General features: G+C 41.6%; 1 protein-coding gene across 7 annotated transcripts in view; it reads left to right on the plus strand.

The window, feature by feature from the left end:
- Window positions 1-18,882, plus strand: part of sash1a (SAM and SH3 domain containing 1a) — a 161,144-nt gene that overhangs the window by 104,685 nt on the left and 37,577 nt on the right. For 5 of the 7 annotated variants that reach the window (XM_041064024.1, XM_041064020.1, XM_041064017.1 and 2 more), the window contains exon 2: window positions 14,095-14,223. In XM_041064024.1, coding sequence (XP_040919958.1) covers window positions 14,095-14,223 — 129 coding nt within the window. Of the gene's footprint in view, window positions 1-4,426; window positions 5,101-5,349; window positions 5,405-14,094; window positions 14,224-18,882 lie in introns of those variants that run through there. The other 2 variants (XM_041064021.1, XM_041064022.1) reach the window with 2 other exon arrangements.

Below are 18,882 nucleotides of genomic sequence, written 5' to 3' on the forward strand. Positions count from 1 at the left end.
GCCTATATGCTTACCTTTTACTTAGTATTCTCTTTAAACCATTACGTATATATATATAACAGTGTAACTGTAAAATCAATCACCTCAAGAAGAGTTCATTTTCAAAATGTTGCATGTCAGTTTTCGAGGGTATAAAAATTCCCACATTTTTACCCGTTGCGGCCTTTAAAACTATTGTATTGCTGTCTACTGCTGCGTGTATACAGGCATGTCAGTGGTGCATGGTCATGTATAGCATTCCTTAAGAGCGTTGGCGGAGCCCTTCATGTCTTTCCACCATGCTGTTAATCACCCCTGCCAGCATCATGTCTCCCCCAGAGGCTATTTTTGAGGCCTGGGGTCACTGACCTCCAGGAAGGGTCACTCTCACTATCAGGGGAGGTCCAGCTTTGCTTTGCTTTAGCACCATCTGCATTCTTTTTCTATCGCTATCTCCATTTTCTCCTCAGACCCATGGTGCCTCTCCACCTCATGCATCTTCTCTCCTAACCACTTAAGTCCTCACCACTCGTGCTTACCAGACCTAAAAGATTGGTGGACTTTGACCTGTAGTTTGTTATTCATTCCGAGGCAAAGAACCTCCAAGAGACACAAAAATCAATTTTTATATTAATTGATCTGAATTTATTTCCCTGTTAACACTATCTTTAAATAACTTTCATCATTTCGATACTAATTAATATGATGTGTAATTTGTAGTTATCTATTTGTAAAGAGTGACTGTTTGCACTCCACTGAGTCACCGATCCACTCCTGCTTTCTAACTCCAGCCAGACCTTTATCCTCCCTCTGCTCCACCTTTCTATTCTCTCATGTTGCATCATCAGTGTGTGTGTGTTTAGACACGCTGTCCTGTTTTGTGATGATCTTCCTGAGTCATCTACAGTAGGAAATTATACACTTTGATACATGTCTTTGCCATAATTTAACCTGTGGATCTGTTTGAGTGGTTAATGAAAAGGATCTCGGTGGGAGATTAGTTGATTCTTTGTATGTATGACTTTGTGTCTGTTCTGATGCCTGCAAGACACATCATGCTCTTCCCTGCTCCTCTTTCTGCTGCTGGGATTAGAAGATGACACTCAGTCTGTCCTGGCCTGTCCTAAGTTATTCTTCTTGTTCCAACCTGGTTATGTACATTTTGGTAATACCAATACTGTGCAGTTCTTCTCCCATCCCTTTAACCCCTGATCCTGATTTAATTCCATGTAAATTTTAGCTTTTGCAGTCCACCTAAACAATAGACAACAAATGGTCAAAATAGGATTTTTTAAACAGATTTATACTGATCAAATAGTCACACACATCATGACCTCAGGCCGATACATGTTGGAAGAATATATCAGTCTTCCTGATATAAATTCTTCCTGTCTCCTGTCCACTCCAGAGGTTTTCCTACTCCATCCCAAACCTGATGACGCAGTGTAATTTTTTCCCCATCCCGGAGGAATCCAGCAGGATCAGCACAGGAGAAGAAGAATGCATGATCAGAAAATGAAACTATTAATAATAGATAGAAAGATAGATAGGAGAAGAGATGAAAGTAAGATGAAAGACAGTGAAAGTGTCAAACCAACTACCAGGCCTGACATCAATCAGGACCTAGTCCATGTGATGAGGCTTTCAAGACAATGTTCAAAGTAACCTATGTGAGAAGTTTATATTCATGACATCATCCTTTTCATGAAAGAACCCCTTATATATTTTGAGAGCCATGAAATAAGTTTAGCTCTCTCATCCTACTTTCAAGGCAAATTTATAGATGCTGTGAATTGGTTGCAGGCGTATCCTCTGCATGTTCATGTTCCCCACATTTTGTCCTAATTTCTGGCCAAATGTTCCTGTGGAGTCTTTTCCAAAAAGCTGATCAAAGGAGACGACCCTCTAACATGTAATAATTTGGCAGTTAGCATCTGGTGAAATAACTACCAAGCGACTTTTGTTTCCTCTTGTCTGGCAACATGACACCTTGATTAGTGGTTAGTGTGAAAAGAGAAGGGGAAAGCTGGCGTCTACTCACACACACACACCAGCAGTGTTTGATGAGTGTGCACTGAGTCAACACGCTTCCTCCTCTCCTCATTAACAGTTTGACCCCTCTGTTTGAGGCGCTCCAGGTGGGGTCACACTGTCTTGTATTTGGGTAAGGGGGGTTTTGGCAGGAAGAGTGTTTGTGCATATAGAGCAGTGAGACTATGTGTGTTTGTATGAGTGCGAATGGGATGACTTTCAACGCCCCTTTTGAGGTGGGGTTAAAGAACACTGATGGACACAGCAGTGATGTCATGGCAGTACAGACACACACACACACACACACAGAGGTACACTAAGAGTCCTACCACTTGCTGCTCTTGTCACCCTGACGTTACAGATGCGAGGTCAGGAGTGCAGACCCCCGCTCTGTCAACTCGCCGGTCAACAAGGCTGCTCTTGTGCGAGCGTGTGTGTTCTGTGTGTTTAGACTGTAAGCAGGATACTGTTGAGCAGCTGCCACTCACCCAAGGCCTGTAAAAGTCATTCTGCACCTACGCACGCTTTGAAGCATGATATTGTGTATAATGTGATGAGCAGTGCCAACAAAGAGGAGTAACCTGCCTAGGAACTATGAATTTCAAAATCCATTTTTAGCCATGCTAGTGGTGCGGCTGCAAACAGTTATTCCACCACTTTGGTTTAGACTGAAATATTTCCATGGATTACCATGAAACTTTGTAGAAACCTTCATGGTCCGTAGAGGATGAATCTTGCTGACTCCCTTTGGTGATCCCCTGATTTTTTAATCTAGTGCCACCACAAAGTTGACCTTTGTGCTCTTTATCTTGAAAATCTTGAAATATCTTGACCTTTTTTTGTGCTGCCATCATTAGGTCAAAATTTCCTCTTGTCCAATACTTCAGTTTATGACCAAGTACCTAGAAAACTAATGACATTCCTATGAGCCTTAGATGTGTTTAGTGCTAATTAACAAATGCTAATTTATTTTCAAAATAAATATCTTTATAATGAACTAATAATGTAGATTTGTACACACATCAGTCATGTAGATTACAAGTAAAATAAAAACACGTCAGTGAAACACGTGTGGGAACCTTTTGCACCCTGCATAGTAATTCACAGGAGGCCTCCTATCACATATCTGCTTGCACTACAGGTGAAACTGTAGCTTTGGGGATTATTGTGTAACTGATCACCTTTTGCATGGTTACAGATTGGAATGTGGCTTTAACACTTTCTTTTTCCTGGTCTCTTCTTTTTTGTGCACTTATGTTACTTTCAGATGCCTTTTCTGATTGTGTGTGAACTGATCTGGCAAGCAGCAGGTGATGAAGCATTTCAGACTGGCTTGCAACCTCAGGGAAGAGAGCTGAATGAGGAGCTGTGATTTAACATGTTCAATTTTACTCTCTCTGTCTGTCTGTCTGTCTCTGGTCCTTCTGGCATCTGTCACAAGACCTGGCAGCTGTTGCCGCACTGAGAAAATGTGCTTCTCACAACAGCAGGGAGAGCTAGAGAAAGTCTCAGGACTTCTTCATTACAATAGAGTGGCTTGCTGGCGGAGCATGACAAATGGCTGATCAGACAAGATAGCTGTGCAATTTCATGCTTGTACATAACGCGTTCCACTTTATCCTACTTGTATTCAAATGAGAGCTGCAGCACAGAGAACATTGCTGTTACATTGTATACCAGCTGTTGTTTGTGTTTCGTGTCTGTGTGTGTGTGTTTTGCAATCCTAAACAAAAGTAACTCAGATTAAGTAGTTACAGCTTCATGGTTTTTTTTGTGTTACTGTCCAGCATTTTGTCCAGATTTATGACAGGCATAGAGCACAGTATGCGTCAGCCCTTTAAAAACATTTTCCCATGCGCTTTTTTGTTTTTCATACAATTGTGTGGAGAATGTGCTTTGTTCACAATCCCCATTCAGCGCTGGCTGGAGAGACCTATTGGTGGAAAGCCATGTCAGCATGAGATAAAAAGTTTTCTGGGCTGTTTTTAAAAAATCCCTTAAATGACCTTTATGTGCTCCTATGATGGCTTTTAGCAGATTTAAAGGTTTCAGCAAAAATATAAACTCATCATCAAATGTTCATAGAAGGCAATAAAGATATTTTTTAAAAAAAATCCCCATTAATTGGGATTTGGTTACAGCAAAGATTTGAAAATTCCCATAAGAATCATATTTAGGGTTAAAACAAACACTGTCCTAAAGTCAGATTATATTAGATTACTCAATTAAGTCTTATCAATAATTTCTTATTGAAATAATAATGATTCGTCTGTGGTGCGAGTTAATTCCTGAACATTGTGCTTCTCACACAGGACAAGTGTTTTTTTTTTCTGCTGTAATGTTTTGTTGGGAGGAGTGTATGAGGGAGAAAGAGAGGGAGAGGGAGAAAGACGGCGGGTGAAAAGAGGGGGGAGGCGCAGTGTTTGGAGGATTTGCTCTGTGCTCCAGGCGTTCTCTCACTCGAAATATTTAATGGAAATAAACTTCTGTGTGTTCGCTCTATTAGTTTAGACAGTTTTCTGTCACTCATCGAGGGATTGAGATAACTTTCCGGAAACTTTTCGCCCACTTCGACGACTTCTCCCCCCGGTGTGGGGGGTTTGGTTTGTGCCCGGGCACGGATTCGTGCAATGCGGACTGTAAAACAGGGAACACCCCGCTAGAAAGTTTTCGGACGAATGACCTGTTGTGGGTCTACACAACTCAAGGCCGCCGTTTTTTCTTTTGGAGTTTTTGTCTGAATTCAACGTACGACTTGTCTTGGAAGTTTCGTAAACATGTCAGGACGCAATTTACGCGCTAAACTTCGGATCGTGGCTAGCAATGCTGGAGCATTTCACCGGTACGTCAAGGGCAACTTTGTTTAGGATCAGCCTTGGCACCCACGACTCATTTACTGCCGGTGATCAGGCCCCTGCCTCTGGGCTTGGATTCAGACTTTTCACCAGACTGGTCTGACTGAACACAAATTATTCTCACATTATGGAAGGTGATCAGGGGGCCGCTGCGACTTCCGATGAGCCCCAGGCAGACAACGCTGCTGCGTCCGACAGTTTTTCCCAACTGTGGACAGACGTTATGGGGATGCTGGTAAGTTTTTTTTTTCGGGGGGGGGTGACACGATCGTAGACTGACATCACAGACTCACAAGTAACCGAGAGTTTTCACCCCCATCCTCAAAGTTGACACTGATTTGCCGATTGAGTAATTGTGTTGCCGACACGTTGGTGCATGTAAATCACGCAGCAGAACAATACTTGGGAGTCCGTCCCTGTAGTCCCACGTTTCAAATCCAGCAGCACTTTCCATGTGTTCTGGGATTTAGGTGGTTGGGTTGTATAGCGCTGGTGAGTCGGTCGGACCTCAATGCAAAATGGAACTGAGTGAGGATATGGTATGTAATGTAATGTACTGAAAGCTTAACCCTTCGTACTGTGTGCTTGTGTGTGTATGCGTCCTGTGCTGTCATGTTCTCTGTAGCGTCTGGAGCTGCTGTACATTTATTATACAACCATACAGCTTTGTTTCCTTTGGGGAGGAGATCACCTAAACTTTACTGGGGGACCAGAGGCCCCTAACCCTAACCCTTTCTCCAAGCCGCATATGATTTAGATGCTGAAGCCTCCATCTGAGGAGATATGTGTGGCGTCTGTGCGACAGACTGGATAGCAATAACAAAAATTAACAATAGAGGTTCTGATTTTTACAGATGTTTTGGACTTCCTGAAGTTCACACTAAGGGCTCTTACATCACTAGATCACAGACATTTGGTGTTTTTGGGGGAAAAATCTCAACATTTAGCTAATTTACACATTAATAATATAAATAATGTGTGATTCCTCATAGTATTTCGGCTTCTCTTGATCATAAAACATTTTGAGTGACACTTTTCTTTGTAAACTGCTGTTATTGCAGTTCAGAGTGAGTCAGATTTACCTTGCATTACATGTGTGATGTGTGATTTCAATGCCTGTGACTTTGGAGATCCTGTATATTGTAACGCCACACATTTCTGCAACATTGCTCTTTTGTTTGGCGACCAAAACAGTCTTGATTTTACAGGCCACTGGATCTGATTGATCTACTGACCAAATGTGTTGCATTCACTTCCAGTCTGCTTAAAGAGCAGAGGTGTTAATTTGGTTTGGTCTGGCACTGAAGATGTGAATGGTTTGTAAATGCGGGAGTGTGTGTGTGTGTGTGTGTGTGTGTGTGTGTGTGTGTGTGTGTGTGTGTGTGTGTGTGTGTGTGTAGGAGGGGGGCGCTGCCCTCTGACACAGGGTGGGAGACCCAGCCAGGCAATTCACCCGGATTTATTGCTCTGGAGGCAAATGTCTGAAAAGCTGTGCTCATCTTTGACGTTTTTCCCCTTGAGCTGAGACACATGCACACACAAGAGAAACAAGTTTTTTGAACTCTCTCAACAAATATGTCACACACACCCATTTCGACTATCTTATAATCAATCACAATCATCCTTAAAACGGTTCAAGATTCCACAGGTCGATAATATAAACAAGGGCATTCTCACATACACAGATACCAAAGTAAAAATTAATAAATGTCCATATAAAGTTTTTTGTTGTTGTTGTTGTTGATATCAGCATTCTTGGAGCTTTGACTAACTAACATTAAGTTGCTGATCATCCTGGCCGTAAAAATCCTGAAACGCTCTCTGAAGTTTTTTTCAAAATCATTAGTCATCCTGCCAGCAGACATGGCGCATTCACACACTATTTCAAAATCACTGACCTCAGCTTTCATTGGAATCGTGTTGCTGTATTGCTTTACAGGTTAATTTCTTTAGTCTTTGGGAAGGCTTGCATATCTGTGACCATCTTATTTTCCCACAAACCTATACAGAAAGATTAGAGGTGCGAAAGTATAGAACTTGATTGGTGTTCTTCAGTATCTTTCAAAAGTTCAACAGGTCAGTTTTTCATACTAGAACTAGCTAGAACTAACTGGTTGACAGCCATGATAATGCATGATTTTCTGTCGGCTGGTTTTCTCTGAAAGTGAATGGACTTCTGCTGATCGGTTGCATGCAGACATTATTTATGTAAATGTAATAGTTTCCCACAGCTTGTCAAATATCACTTCATTTCTTTGCAGTATTTATTTTCTTGTGATTCACACTCCTTTAGGAAGGTGCGTATTTTTGGGTTCTAGTATTGCCTTAAATCATGTAAAGTGACAATAAAAAGTTAAATTTTGCTTTATGATGTATCTAAATGGTGTGTTCAGGCTCCTATCTTCAAGCACCGTGTGAAGTGAATATTCTGAACACAATGAACACCATATCTCCTTTAAAGTAAAATGGATCTGATATATAAACCATTGGTCTTTGACTTTCAGTGGCTTTTGTTTTGCTTGGGAACCTGTATGTGACCTTTTAAATTTTATTTAGCTCCAAGCCTGTTGACCCAGCTTAACTCACTGTAGCAAATGTGTTTGGCCTTGGCTCCCTACACGTGAGAACAGGCCTACATACTTGTACAGATAGACATCTATCCTGATAAAGATCTGGTGAACACGCTTACTATACTCTTCTTCTTCTGTTTGCTACTGATTAGTACACGTTTCAGCAGAAATTCCAGACCCAAGAACTACTCTGAAACCTTAAGTGACAGCGCAGATAAGTGTCAACGCAGCCAACGGCAAGTAGTTGGTCCACATAATGTTATCTGCATTTGCACCTTCAAAATAAGTTTTCATCATGACTGTAAATCAAAGGGCACTTCAGTCTGCAGTATTTTTTCTGTGGGGCCCCTGTCTTTGAGGGAAACCATACACAGCAGCCTGTTGTGGAATGTGTTTAATAAGAATACCTAAGTAAGGCAGTCATTTATTTGTGGTTGAAGCCGAGTAAATAGCCCCTTAGCTAATTAAGAGTCAAAGGCAGTTTGGGACTCTGTGGCACAAGAGCCATAGCTTTTCTAAGTGGTTGGATTTACAGACGCCTGAATGGGGATTTGCTTCCAGTTCCACTCCCACTACTGGAAGCATGAGGGATTCCCCTCAAATTTAAACTTTCTTTATTGAAAGTTACATGAGCCACAGTAAGACAACCTCCTGACTGGAAACAGATAATTTGGTCTAGCGTACAATATTTCTTGAGACATGCATCTGTAAAGACTTTCAGATCTTTGATATAATCCATTCCAGTTCCTATCCATTTCACTTTCCTTGGCAAATGTTTTGTGAGTCTGTGGAGTCCATTTATATTTGGAATAACTCCTGTATTTCTCAGTGCAATATAGTGGAGAGATGCAGTGCAGATTTTCAGACATGCCTTCAACCAGGGCAAGGTTCTAATCGTGCCCCCTCCCAGTCTAGACGATCTGATCACAAACCTGGATAGCTGACAGTCATCCTTTATTCCCTCTGCGTTCCTCTGAAAGAAACCTCTCATCCCGTTTTTGCTTGAAAGGTCAACTTGAGCCAAGGCCTTGTGGAAATATTTTATTTGCCTGCGGGAAATCCTTCTCTGTTTGAAGAGTTTTGTGGTGTTTCTCACAGCGTGGGTGGGAGTTTGTCCATTTGGAAAACACTGATTATGTACTAGATAGTGCTTCATCTCTAAACCTAAGAATTGGATACTGCCTTTGAGACATGGTTATTGATTGTGTCTGGAAAACATATGGTTGGATGAGGTGATCCCTATGTGCTTCCTCCTACATAACACTTCATACAGAGTGGCAGCATATGCTTCAGTTGTTTTCTGCCAAGCCATGGCTAGCCAGGCCACTTTATATCTTTGCCAATAATGTTCTAACACAGTGTATCATAGCCTAATTTTGTCTATTGTTGCCCAGTCCAACTCAGCTCACTTCTCCTTTACTCCCCCCCCCCCCACCACTCTTATTATTGAGGTCACACAGAGATCTGGCAGGTTTCCTCTGCTGGGATGGCAGAGCTCTGTTCTGTTCAAGCCACGGATATCCTCAGGAAGCCCTCTAAAAGGGTTGGGCTGTGGCCCCTGGCCTCACCTTCCTCGACAGTCTTCCCCCGTTGGCTACCAAGGCCAACAGCACATCTTTTAGTCAGACTTTTACTGACTCTATGTTTTGTGGAATTCTCCACTATAGTACCCTTAGTATTTTTCACAATTACTGTAGCCAGATGATTCAACGTGGCACATCCATAGCACCCTCTCATTTTGTTCATCCACCTGTCTTCACTTATCTTTTTCCATATTTCTCAAATGTGAATTCTTTTATCTTTCTCCCTCTGGTCTGTTTTCAATGACTGGTTGGCCGAAAAGTGGCACTACTGTACCAGTCCATGTAAAAAAAAAAATGGGGTTGGTGAAATCTTTACAGCTGGAGGTGCTGGAACTGGGGGGCTGGGTGGGGTAGAGGATCATTTACCTGTAATTACTTTTATGAGTTGTGTGGAGACTATTGGACAGGTGATCTATGACTCAGGGTGAGATCTGGATAATTCAGTTGGTTCACTTCTTGACAAAACAGTAGTACAACACAACATAATACAAGCCAGTCGGTGGCAATTTCATCCTGCTGCTCCCGTCTTGAGGTTGCGTAGCAAGTGAAAGTGATCATACTACTGACATTCTAACATTACATCAGATGCATGGCTCTATTGTAAACTGTTGTCATTGTTCTTTCCCCTGGAGAATGGGTAGTCACAAGGCCAGACCTGTAACAATAGTTAATGCCGTGTACACTGCTATTCAACACGTACGTAACTGAGCCCCAGTATGATGAACAGCACTGTCAGGAATCTGAGTCCAAAGGATAGACCAGAACAAACATGTTAGGCCCAGGGCTAATGGCTTTCAGCCTTTTTGGAATGTCTTTCTGTACAGCTAGAACAAAGAAGCATGTTCTTTTAAAACACTTTGCAACACCTAACATGATGTGGAAAACATGAATTGTGTGTAACTAGATTGAGAGATTAGCTGTGCGCCTTGGCAGTGATTCCCAAGCATGCAAGGAGATCCAAGTTATCGGTGCCCTGCATGCTGGCTCTGGAATTTTTTAATAACTTTACCAGAGATTGTGGTAGTAGTGTGCCATTCAGATATTTTGTTGTATTCTAAATTTTTATTTCATGAAAAAAAAGTGGTCGAATCAAGAAGATGTCTAATATAAAAATGACAGAGCACTGACACAGTAGTTAACAGAACAGTAGATACTTTGGGTTACATTAACTATAATTAGAGATGTACTGTAAAATAAAGATGTAGAGATTTTAACACAGTACACATCCTTGCTTCTTTAATACTGATGGTACTTTATACTTATGTGTGTAGAGACAAACCACACTGCGGTAGTGAGAATGCCAGGAATGCCATGGCTAATTGATTGAGCAAAGGCTGCTGGGCCTTTTTTCATTCTCACGTGTGCAGCCGTACTGCCTCTGGTGAGCATATAGAGCACATACATATTTCATTACTAAAGATGATGGTGTTTGATTTGTGTTCATAAGAGATGAAGAATTAACTATGTTTTTTATGTTTGAATTCTGGCATGGGTGTTAATCATCTCCAGTCCTCTGAGGCAATCTTGGATGAATATTGTGTAAATCACTTGAATGGATTAGTAGCAATCCTATCACACATTACTGAAATAGTCATTCACTGTGGGGCAATACCAGTAATTTGTGTTTTGATGGTGGAACAACACAGCAGCCACTAACTTGCAGTGATGTTTTTTTTTTTTTTTTTTTTTTTTTTTACATGGACTAGCACTTCTCACGAGTGTCTTCCACAGCTTTATCCAATAACATTGTCTGTGGGCCTATTCCCTCTTTTGAGTTGCACAAAGTCTTGGAACAGAAGTAACATGGAACAGAGTTTTCTTCACTGAGGTCTGACACATTTCAGCAGCACATAGGGAGTAGCCATCTTCAGGGAACCGACAGCACCTTGGACTTGGACAGCAAGTGACACATGCACAGGCTTTACTGTAAATACACACTAACTCACTTGCACATTCTTGCCTGGGTGTTGTGTTTTTTGTATGACTATTGTTGCTATTGTTCAAGTCAAAATGGGGAGTTGGCCTCCCTCGTATCCAGGGCGGAGTGACTGTTACATCAGCTGCACCAGTATTAGTTTCTATTTCATACCTCCATGAAACAAGATGTTTATAATTCTGGTTAATCCGTTTGTAAAGTGGATTTAAATGGATATTTTTAGAGTAGGAATTTATTTAAAGGTTATTGATTAGCTTGATATGCTAACACACACCAGATCCATATGTTTGTTAGTGGCAGATTTAATACTCATGCATAGAATCTCTCCTATAGATGAAGGTTTTCTCTTCCCAGACTCCAGATGTTTTATCCTTCTCTCATCCCATAGCTGCCCTAGTCAGTAGCCCACAAATCATCCCTTATCCAGCTTCCACTCCCTCCGCCCTGCCCACATTTCTAAACTGAATGTGTGGACCACTGTCAGATGCTGCACGCTCTTCCACTTTCACTCCCACGTTGACAGATTCTCTCTAAAATGTGGACTAAACACCCACATACCTGTTCACAGTCACACGTTTACCTTTGTTAACCCTTGATTCATTCACTCTTTACGTGTGCTTTCACGTGTTGTCTTACAGTGGACATGCATAACTGAGCATGTGCAGTATCACTTTACATGGTGGTGGTGGAGGTGAGGTATGAGGGTCAGCTGTGGTGACCCCCCCGCCATGAGCTAATGCCGTTGGAGAATTGGAGGAGTCTCAGTTATCTACGCACACACGAATGTTTGCACACACGTAGATGCGTACAGTCACAGATACACATCCGTCTGAAAATAGCAAAGCACGTGTAGCTTTACCTGCCCACAGCTGAGGTTTACATTCAGTGTTCCTCCTGTGACCATGGCCAGGAAAATGTCAAAGCTTGATTGATCCATCCAGCTGCTATGATCCAACTAATCTATCACTGTGAACAGCAGCTGCAGCAGCAATCAAGAGTTGGTGCAACATCAGGACAGGCTTCATTCTTATCTTCTGAATGTTGCCTATATATCAGGACAATTGTGGCGTGTATGGTGATTAAAACATCTCAAGAGTTTTGTAATGAGAGCGTGCTTTCAGTCATGTGAGGAATGAGGGGCAAAGTATGTGTCTGCTCACGGAGTGTTCCCACCGGGAATCTCAGACGTCTCAAAACATATGTCTGGCCAGAGCAGGATTTCTCAAGTAATGAGAGCGGGAGGCTCGATCACGGCCAGCTGAACTGGACTTTTGAGACAGAACATGTGTGTTTGTCAGTGATGTTGTGTTCATCACACAATTGATAATCACCATTTCATAAGTTCGTCAACTGAGCTGGGTTGTGTAGGACTGGCTTGCCTCTGTTTGTTTTGGTCCGATGTTTTTGAAATCTCCTGCATGCATGTGCGTGCATGCTAATGTGTGTTCTCTCTGACTAGACACCCATCTCAGAAGAAGTCCCTATACCCCTGTGTGTATGTGTGTGTACGTGTGTGTGTGTGTGTGTGTGTGTGTGTGTGTGTGTGTGTGTGTGTGTGTGGCACTCGCTCACACTCACAGTGATCCATTCATTTGTGGCCTGGCACTCAGATAGGGAGTCCGGTTGAGAAAGACAGAGACTGAGAGAGACTGTTCGGACCCTGCTCAGTGACTCAATGCTAGCTGTCTGCCTGGCACAGATTAGATCAACACTGATGAATATTCAACAGTTGGCCATCACTGCCAGAATGGCCTACATTTCGACCAAGCCAAGAGATGGAAGTTGGCCCTCTCTCACTTTGCTTTACATCCTACTGAAAGTCTGAAGGGCTTAATTCAAAGACTAAATTAATTTTTCATAGTTTTTTTTTCTTGTCTCATGGCAGAACTGTAAAGTTAGTTGGACACCCACAGTGACTAAAATCTAGATCATTTGTTTACATGTCTGAACAGTCTGATGTAGAGGGTTCTGATCCCCAACCAGCTGAGCATAATCCTGTTTCTTGAGACAGGCGCCATGTGTTGATGGTTTTGTATTCGGTGACTGGTTTCCATAGAACCCAGGTCTGAAGTCATGACACTATTAATGTTTCCAAAAGTAACCTAGAGGCCAGTCTTCAGCATTATATTCAGAGAGAGTTCTGTTAGGTAAGCTCCCTACTGTTTGGAGCACAGCTTCCTCTCTCAATCCTAAACACATGTCTACCAGACAAAGACAGGAACTGTGCTGATCTAAACTACAGCTAGCCGGAAGAGTGTGCTTGGTTTAGAGTTCGGTGAATGTCTGAGGAGGTAAAGGGCATCCTTGATGTGAGTCTCGACAAGGACAAAACCGTGGAACAAACCATAGTTTGCCTAAGAAACTCACTGAATGGAACTGATAAGAATCAATAAATGTCCAGAATACACAGACCTTTTACTGAAGGATATTTTTAGCTTTTTCTGTTTGTGTGCAGTATGTGAGCAGATTGGTGAATACAAACATCACGTGCCTCCAGATATGGGTGTTTTGTTAGTTAGCACTTTAATTTATTGGTTTTTGTAGCAGTGGACACACATAAATTCACAATTATACCTACATTACAAATTTTGCTAAATTTAAAAAAAAAAAAGAATCAGTTTATTTGATCTGTGAGGCAGTGTAGGAAGTGGTGATGTGTGAGTGATTATGTTTGTGTTCCTGTGCCGCTCCAGAAATGCAGGTTTACCCAAATGCATGCCTGTCAGTTCAGTCGGTACCTTCTAAACACCACTAATTGTAAGTGTGTGTGACAGTGGTTTTGTAAAGCTGCGCTTAGGGTAAATGGAGAAAATAGAGTGGCATGTGCTTTTTACAAAGTCTGCTAACTTGATCGGGCTTCATTCTTCCTTGAGTCAGTGGTGGGATGTTCTGCCTTGAAGGAAATTCTAAATATCAGAATTTACTGTACGAGCATATGAAGTTTAGAAACTGAAAAAACATAATTTTTCTTTTGTTTTTAAGTGACGTTTTTAAGCAATTCACTGTTAGAATAACAAGCTGTCCAAATGGAGATTTTGCAAATGCCTTTTTTTTCCCTGTAAAATTAGATTATCAGCTGTCCTTTTTCTCAGGATGTTGTAGTTTCCTGACTAAACCATTCCCTCTCTTCCTCTGTCCAGGATGGTTCTTTGGGCAACATAGATGACCTTGCCCAGGAGTACTCTGAGTACTACAACACCTGCTTCAGTGACGTTAGCGACCGCATGGAGGAGCTACGCAAACGGCGAGTCTCCCAAGAGCTTGACATGGTAAATGCATGCACACACAAACACGAAGAAAAACTTTGCATAGCAACAGAATTTGAACAAAAAACAGCTGTCAGTCACAACATTTTTCACTCTCTACTCAGCTTGAATGCCTACAAATTACTTCAGACAATTGCTTTTTTTTTTTTAAATCCTTTAATAATGACCCTAAAAATCCCCCTCTCACAGTCATGTGGCTTTACAATGTGTAATTTCCACGATCTTAGCCAACAACCTGGCAAAGAAAAACAGAAACAGAAGGAATATCAGTGTGTGCTAAGGTCTTAGACTTTCTGGATGTCAATGCAATGGTGCATTGGAGGTTCATGGGGGAGTTTGGGGGTCCATTTCGCAAGGATGTAGGGTAGTGGGGCACCCCTTTCGTTGCCAAGCTGCAAGCAAATGTATGAAGGAATGTTGCTGGTGCAGCTACAGAGGGCTGAGCTCTGTATAGCACTTTACCCAGTGGGTCCACACTCAAACCAGAGCAAGCGTTGAGGGTTATGCTAACTTCATATGACTTATTCATGGTGAATTTAATTAATTTGAAGCCTTAGAAAATGCAATTTGGGCTCAATATCTAAAACAAAACCAAATAAATGCAACAAGTAGCCTCTTCATTGTGCTTTTTTGACCTAAGCTACAGCTTAGATCTGCTTGAAAGTTAAATGTCCAACTAAAATAGCTTAAGGAAGTTAGGTGTCTGAGTCAAAATAATGACTCAGTTCTTCCCCCACAGATTTTGCTTTCATTGATATCATGTTTCTGCAGCTTTTCTTATTTTAGCTCACTTTCAAATTGTCTCTGCTGCTATATATTTTTGTCTGTCATTACTGGTTTTCCAGTTTAATAGGGGGCCTCTTCTGCTTGAAAGCAGCCATGTGGTTTTGGTTGGGTTGACAGGTATAGCTGGGATGGATAGCTGATTTATTGTGCTCTTTCTTTTAATGACTCTAGGCAGATATCCTGTTCTCACAGCTTTCAGGATGGGGGTAGGAAAGCATAAAAAAAAATCATATCTGTAGATACGTAGATGCATTTCGCATCTGACCAAAGGTTAACTGTTCTCTTTGTGTGGCCACAGACTTAGACCTATCTTTTCCTATCATGTGACCTTCACAGTAATAAGGATTACCTCTGGATGTTTTATAGTTTGGGAAGGTCTCATCCTGAGAAGATAGAACAGGGGAAGAGGAAGCAACCAGGGCAGATTTTGCAGCCTGTGTAGAAGAAGAGAGAAAAAGAGCTGACTGGGCCCTGGGCCTGAAGCCCAGCACAGGAGGAGGAGGAGGATAAGGATGTGAACAGAGGAAGACGAAGGGAGGAGGATGAGGGGAATGAAGAGAAGGAGTGGGGAATGTGAGAGCCTGCAGCTGTCCCGCCACTCTGAAAAGTTTGGCACCAAAAAATAGGAGAAGAGGAGAAAAAAAACATGAAGGAAGGAATATGGGTCAGACAACACCTTATTGAGAGCTCTCAAAAGCGCAGTATCAACCCACGCTATATGGGATGAACTTTGCCTTGCATTTCGGTACAGTCCTGTTCTAAAATTAGGTTTGGGGAATATTCAAGTCTACAGCAGCCTTTTCTCTTCCAAGCTTCCAAGGGTAATAGTAGTTTAAGACAAGATTTTTCCTCTTAGGCAATATTGATGATTTTGTTTTCAGCTTCATTTTTCTGCCAGACTGGACACCTTCATAGTCTCAAAGGCTGTGGAGCAGTATTTGTAAAACTAGAGCAAAAAAAGTGAACTGCATTGTGAAAGTAATACAGAAGAGGAGACGGGGAGAGAGACAGGGAGGGCGCAAGAGACTCAAATGAACTGAGAAGAAGGGCAGACAGCAGAATGGACACCCAGTCAGAAAGAGTGTTGCGAATGGCTATTGTATCTTGTGAAATGTGTCCAGAAATCAGTGGCTGCAAGCCAACGTCATGCAGCCGTCTCCCTTAGGACCAATAGCAAATGGTTTGAGAAGGTCAAAATGTTCAAGAGCCACATTAATGGGGAGACATTTAGCAAGTGGCTCTCCTGAGGGACATGGCCTTTAGGGAAAGACCTGTCACTTGAAAATGTTAAAGGATTGTGGTAAAGCGACCAGGTCTCCACAAGACCTACTCCCTCTCCGGTCATTGTCTTTCTTTGTGTCTTTATAAAAGATTATAGGTCAGTTTTTCTTTTCTATTTTTAACAAGGTAACTTGTTAAAAATAATCCTTTCACATCTCTCATTATGTCTCATAGTGTAATTTTTTGAGACAAAGAAGGTTACTCAGTCAGTCCAGATCAGCTCTGGTCAGTAGGCTTGTGACTTGGAGAGCAAAGGTCACCTTAACTTTGACCTTGCCTTGTCTCGGCACTCAAGAAGGAGGCAAGCACGGTGCCATACAAGTGAACTGTGAGGTTAACTTTTGAAGACTGATTCAAGGAACTCCATATGTGAACTGTCTGCTGATGAGACATTTGGCAATTGGCTTTTGGAAAAGTCCCATGAGGAAGCTGCAGTGTCAATAGTTAAACTGTGGTTAGAATGGTAACACCAAAGAGAAAGAAGAAGGCCTCTTATTTAACTCTCTGTTCTCCAAATTTTCTCAAGTTGACTTTCAGGTTCACAAGTCTACCCATCCGATCTTTGCTTAATGGGGAACACTTTGGTTTCTGTTTGGGTTTGGGTTTTTTTTTTGTGGCTCTGTTATCTTGAGAAATGTTCTTGCGACACTAACACTTTTACAAAAATGTGACTTAACATTTGGTTTTGTTTTCACTTGCACAACATGTCTGCCAGCTCTTAAGGGGCCTCTCAATTAACAAAGTGATGGCTGTCTCTGTTGTGGTTAAATGTGAAGCTTTCCCTATGAGGAGCTGATGATAGAGGCTCTCTTAGAGATGACTATCGATATACCCGCTTCCTGCTTGGTCTCAGCTGCGTTATTTCTATGCATATTCATGTTAGTTTTATGAGTAGCAAAGGACACAAGGGGTTAAATAAACATCCTCCCCTTTGGGAATGTGACCTATGGATTAGTGCTACCACTCACAGTTTCCCAGGGCTTCTATAGACAAGAGTTAGGATGGCTCTCACTGGCATGCTGATTTGGTGATGCATAAGGCTTATTGTTGTAAGTGACAGGAAGTATTGAAATGCAGCAACAAGTTCAGCAACTTAAACAAAACGACTTGTTTCAAGTGACAGGTCAGTGAACGGTCAGGCCAAAGGGCAAGGATTACCTTTTATCCTGAATTTCATAAGATCTATCCTTTAAGGAGATCTGTGTTTTGGATAATTGCTGGTGTAATTGCCGTGAATATGATTTGTATAATTAACTGTATAATCTTTGTTGTGTCTGCCACCTCATTACAAAAAACATCAGGCATGATTCAGGCCATTAGAAGTAACATGGTGCTTATAGGCAAATTAATCTGTTTACTTGTATGTCATTTAATTTCCAAAAATTAATTAAGTTACTCTTATTGTCCTTTTCAGACACTTTCACAGGCTGGAAAGTGGACAGATTTGTTGACTTTTCACCCCCAAGTTCTTTTGTGCTGCCCATGCTCCATGTGGTATTATTAAAAAAAAAAAAAGAAAAATATGAATAGAAATAGATGTATCAGTTTCGGGGGGAGGGATTTTTAAGCTTTCAAATTTGATCTGTAAAGAAATATGAGAATTAAGGACATTAAGTTAACTCCTATGTTAACATGAACAGTACACTGATTTGAAGTTTCAGATCTGCATTTACTTAATATCTTTTTCTTCTTTTCCGTTCCTTTTCAACAGTAGCATTGCTCCATTTCTTTAACCATTGTTACCACAGCCACAGAGTCATGCTGTTTAATGTCTGTCTGAGTGACTGACTTTGCTACTGTAGGTGAAAATATGCCAAATGGACACAGAAGCTACAAAAGGGATCCTATAGACATGCAGAGACTGGTTGAGACTGGGGTGGCTAATTGTGTATAGCCGAGGGAGGAAAACATCATACTAGACGTTAGCATCTCTCTCCAACCACTGTCATTAAGGAGTTGAAATACATTAAATATAGATCAAGATGAATCATTTTGGAATTTGTGGTTGTAAGACGAACCTTTTAACACATTTCTACATGCTGTGAACCATAATGAGAAATTGCAAGAGTATCTTTGGTAATATTCTTCTGAGTAATTTTGAAGTTGTGGTAAACATAGAGGCCATGAAGATTAAATCCTTTGATGCTTTGGCCAAAATCCTTAAGTCATCGGTCTCGCTGTTGACTTCGTAATTGAAACACTTTTGACACAAAAACGCCTCAGCTGGTGTCAGATTGATTTGCTAGCCTCAGGAATGCTCTGTTATGGTTTTCTAGCTTGACAGAGTAGCTTGACAGTTGGGGGGGGGGGGTCAAGACTCAAGCACAGGCTTGTGTTTTGTTTTGCCATGAGGTGAGGAACAGTGCGGTTAATGTGCTAATGGCTGTGTGAAGTTCGTTCGTCAAAGTGGGTCAGTTCAGCTGGGTTAAAACTACAGTGTGGAAGAAAGACAAACTGTTGTGGATTCTGCTGCTTATTTGTCCTTCCTGCCTTCAGGGTTTTGCCTAGAAACGTCGCAAGTCAACATTCTCAAACAGCAGTCTTTGTTGCTATAAGATTACTTTCAAATGATGTTGGCATTGCTCTGTTATTGGC

The sequence above is a fragment of the Toxotes jaculatrix genome, chromosome 19, assembly GCF_017976425.1.
Source record: "Toxotes jaculatrix isolate fToxJac2 chromosome 19, fToxJac2.pri, whole genome shotgun sequence".
Taxonomy (NCBI): domain Eukaryota; kingdom Metazoa; phylum Chordata; class Actinopteri; family Toxotidae; genus Toxotes; species Toxotes jaculatrix.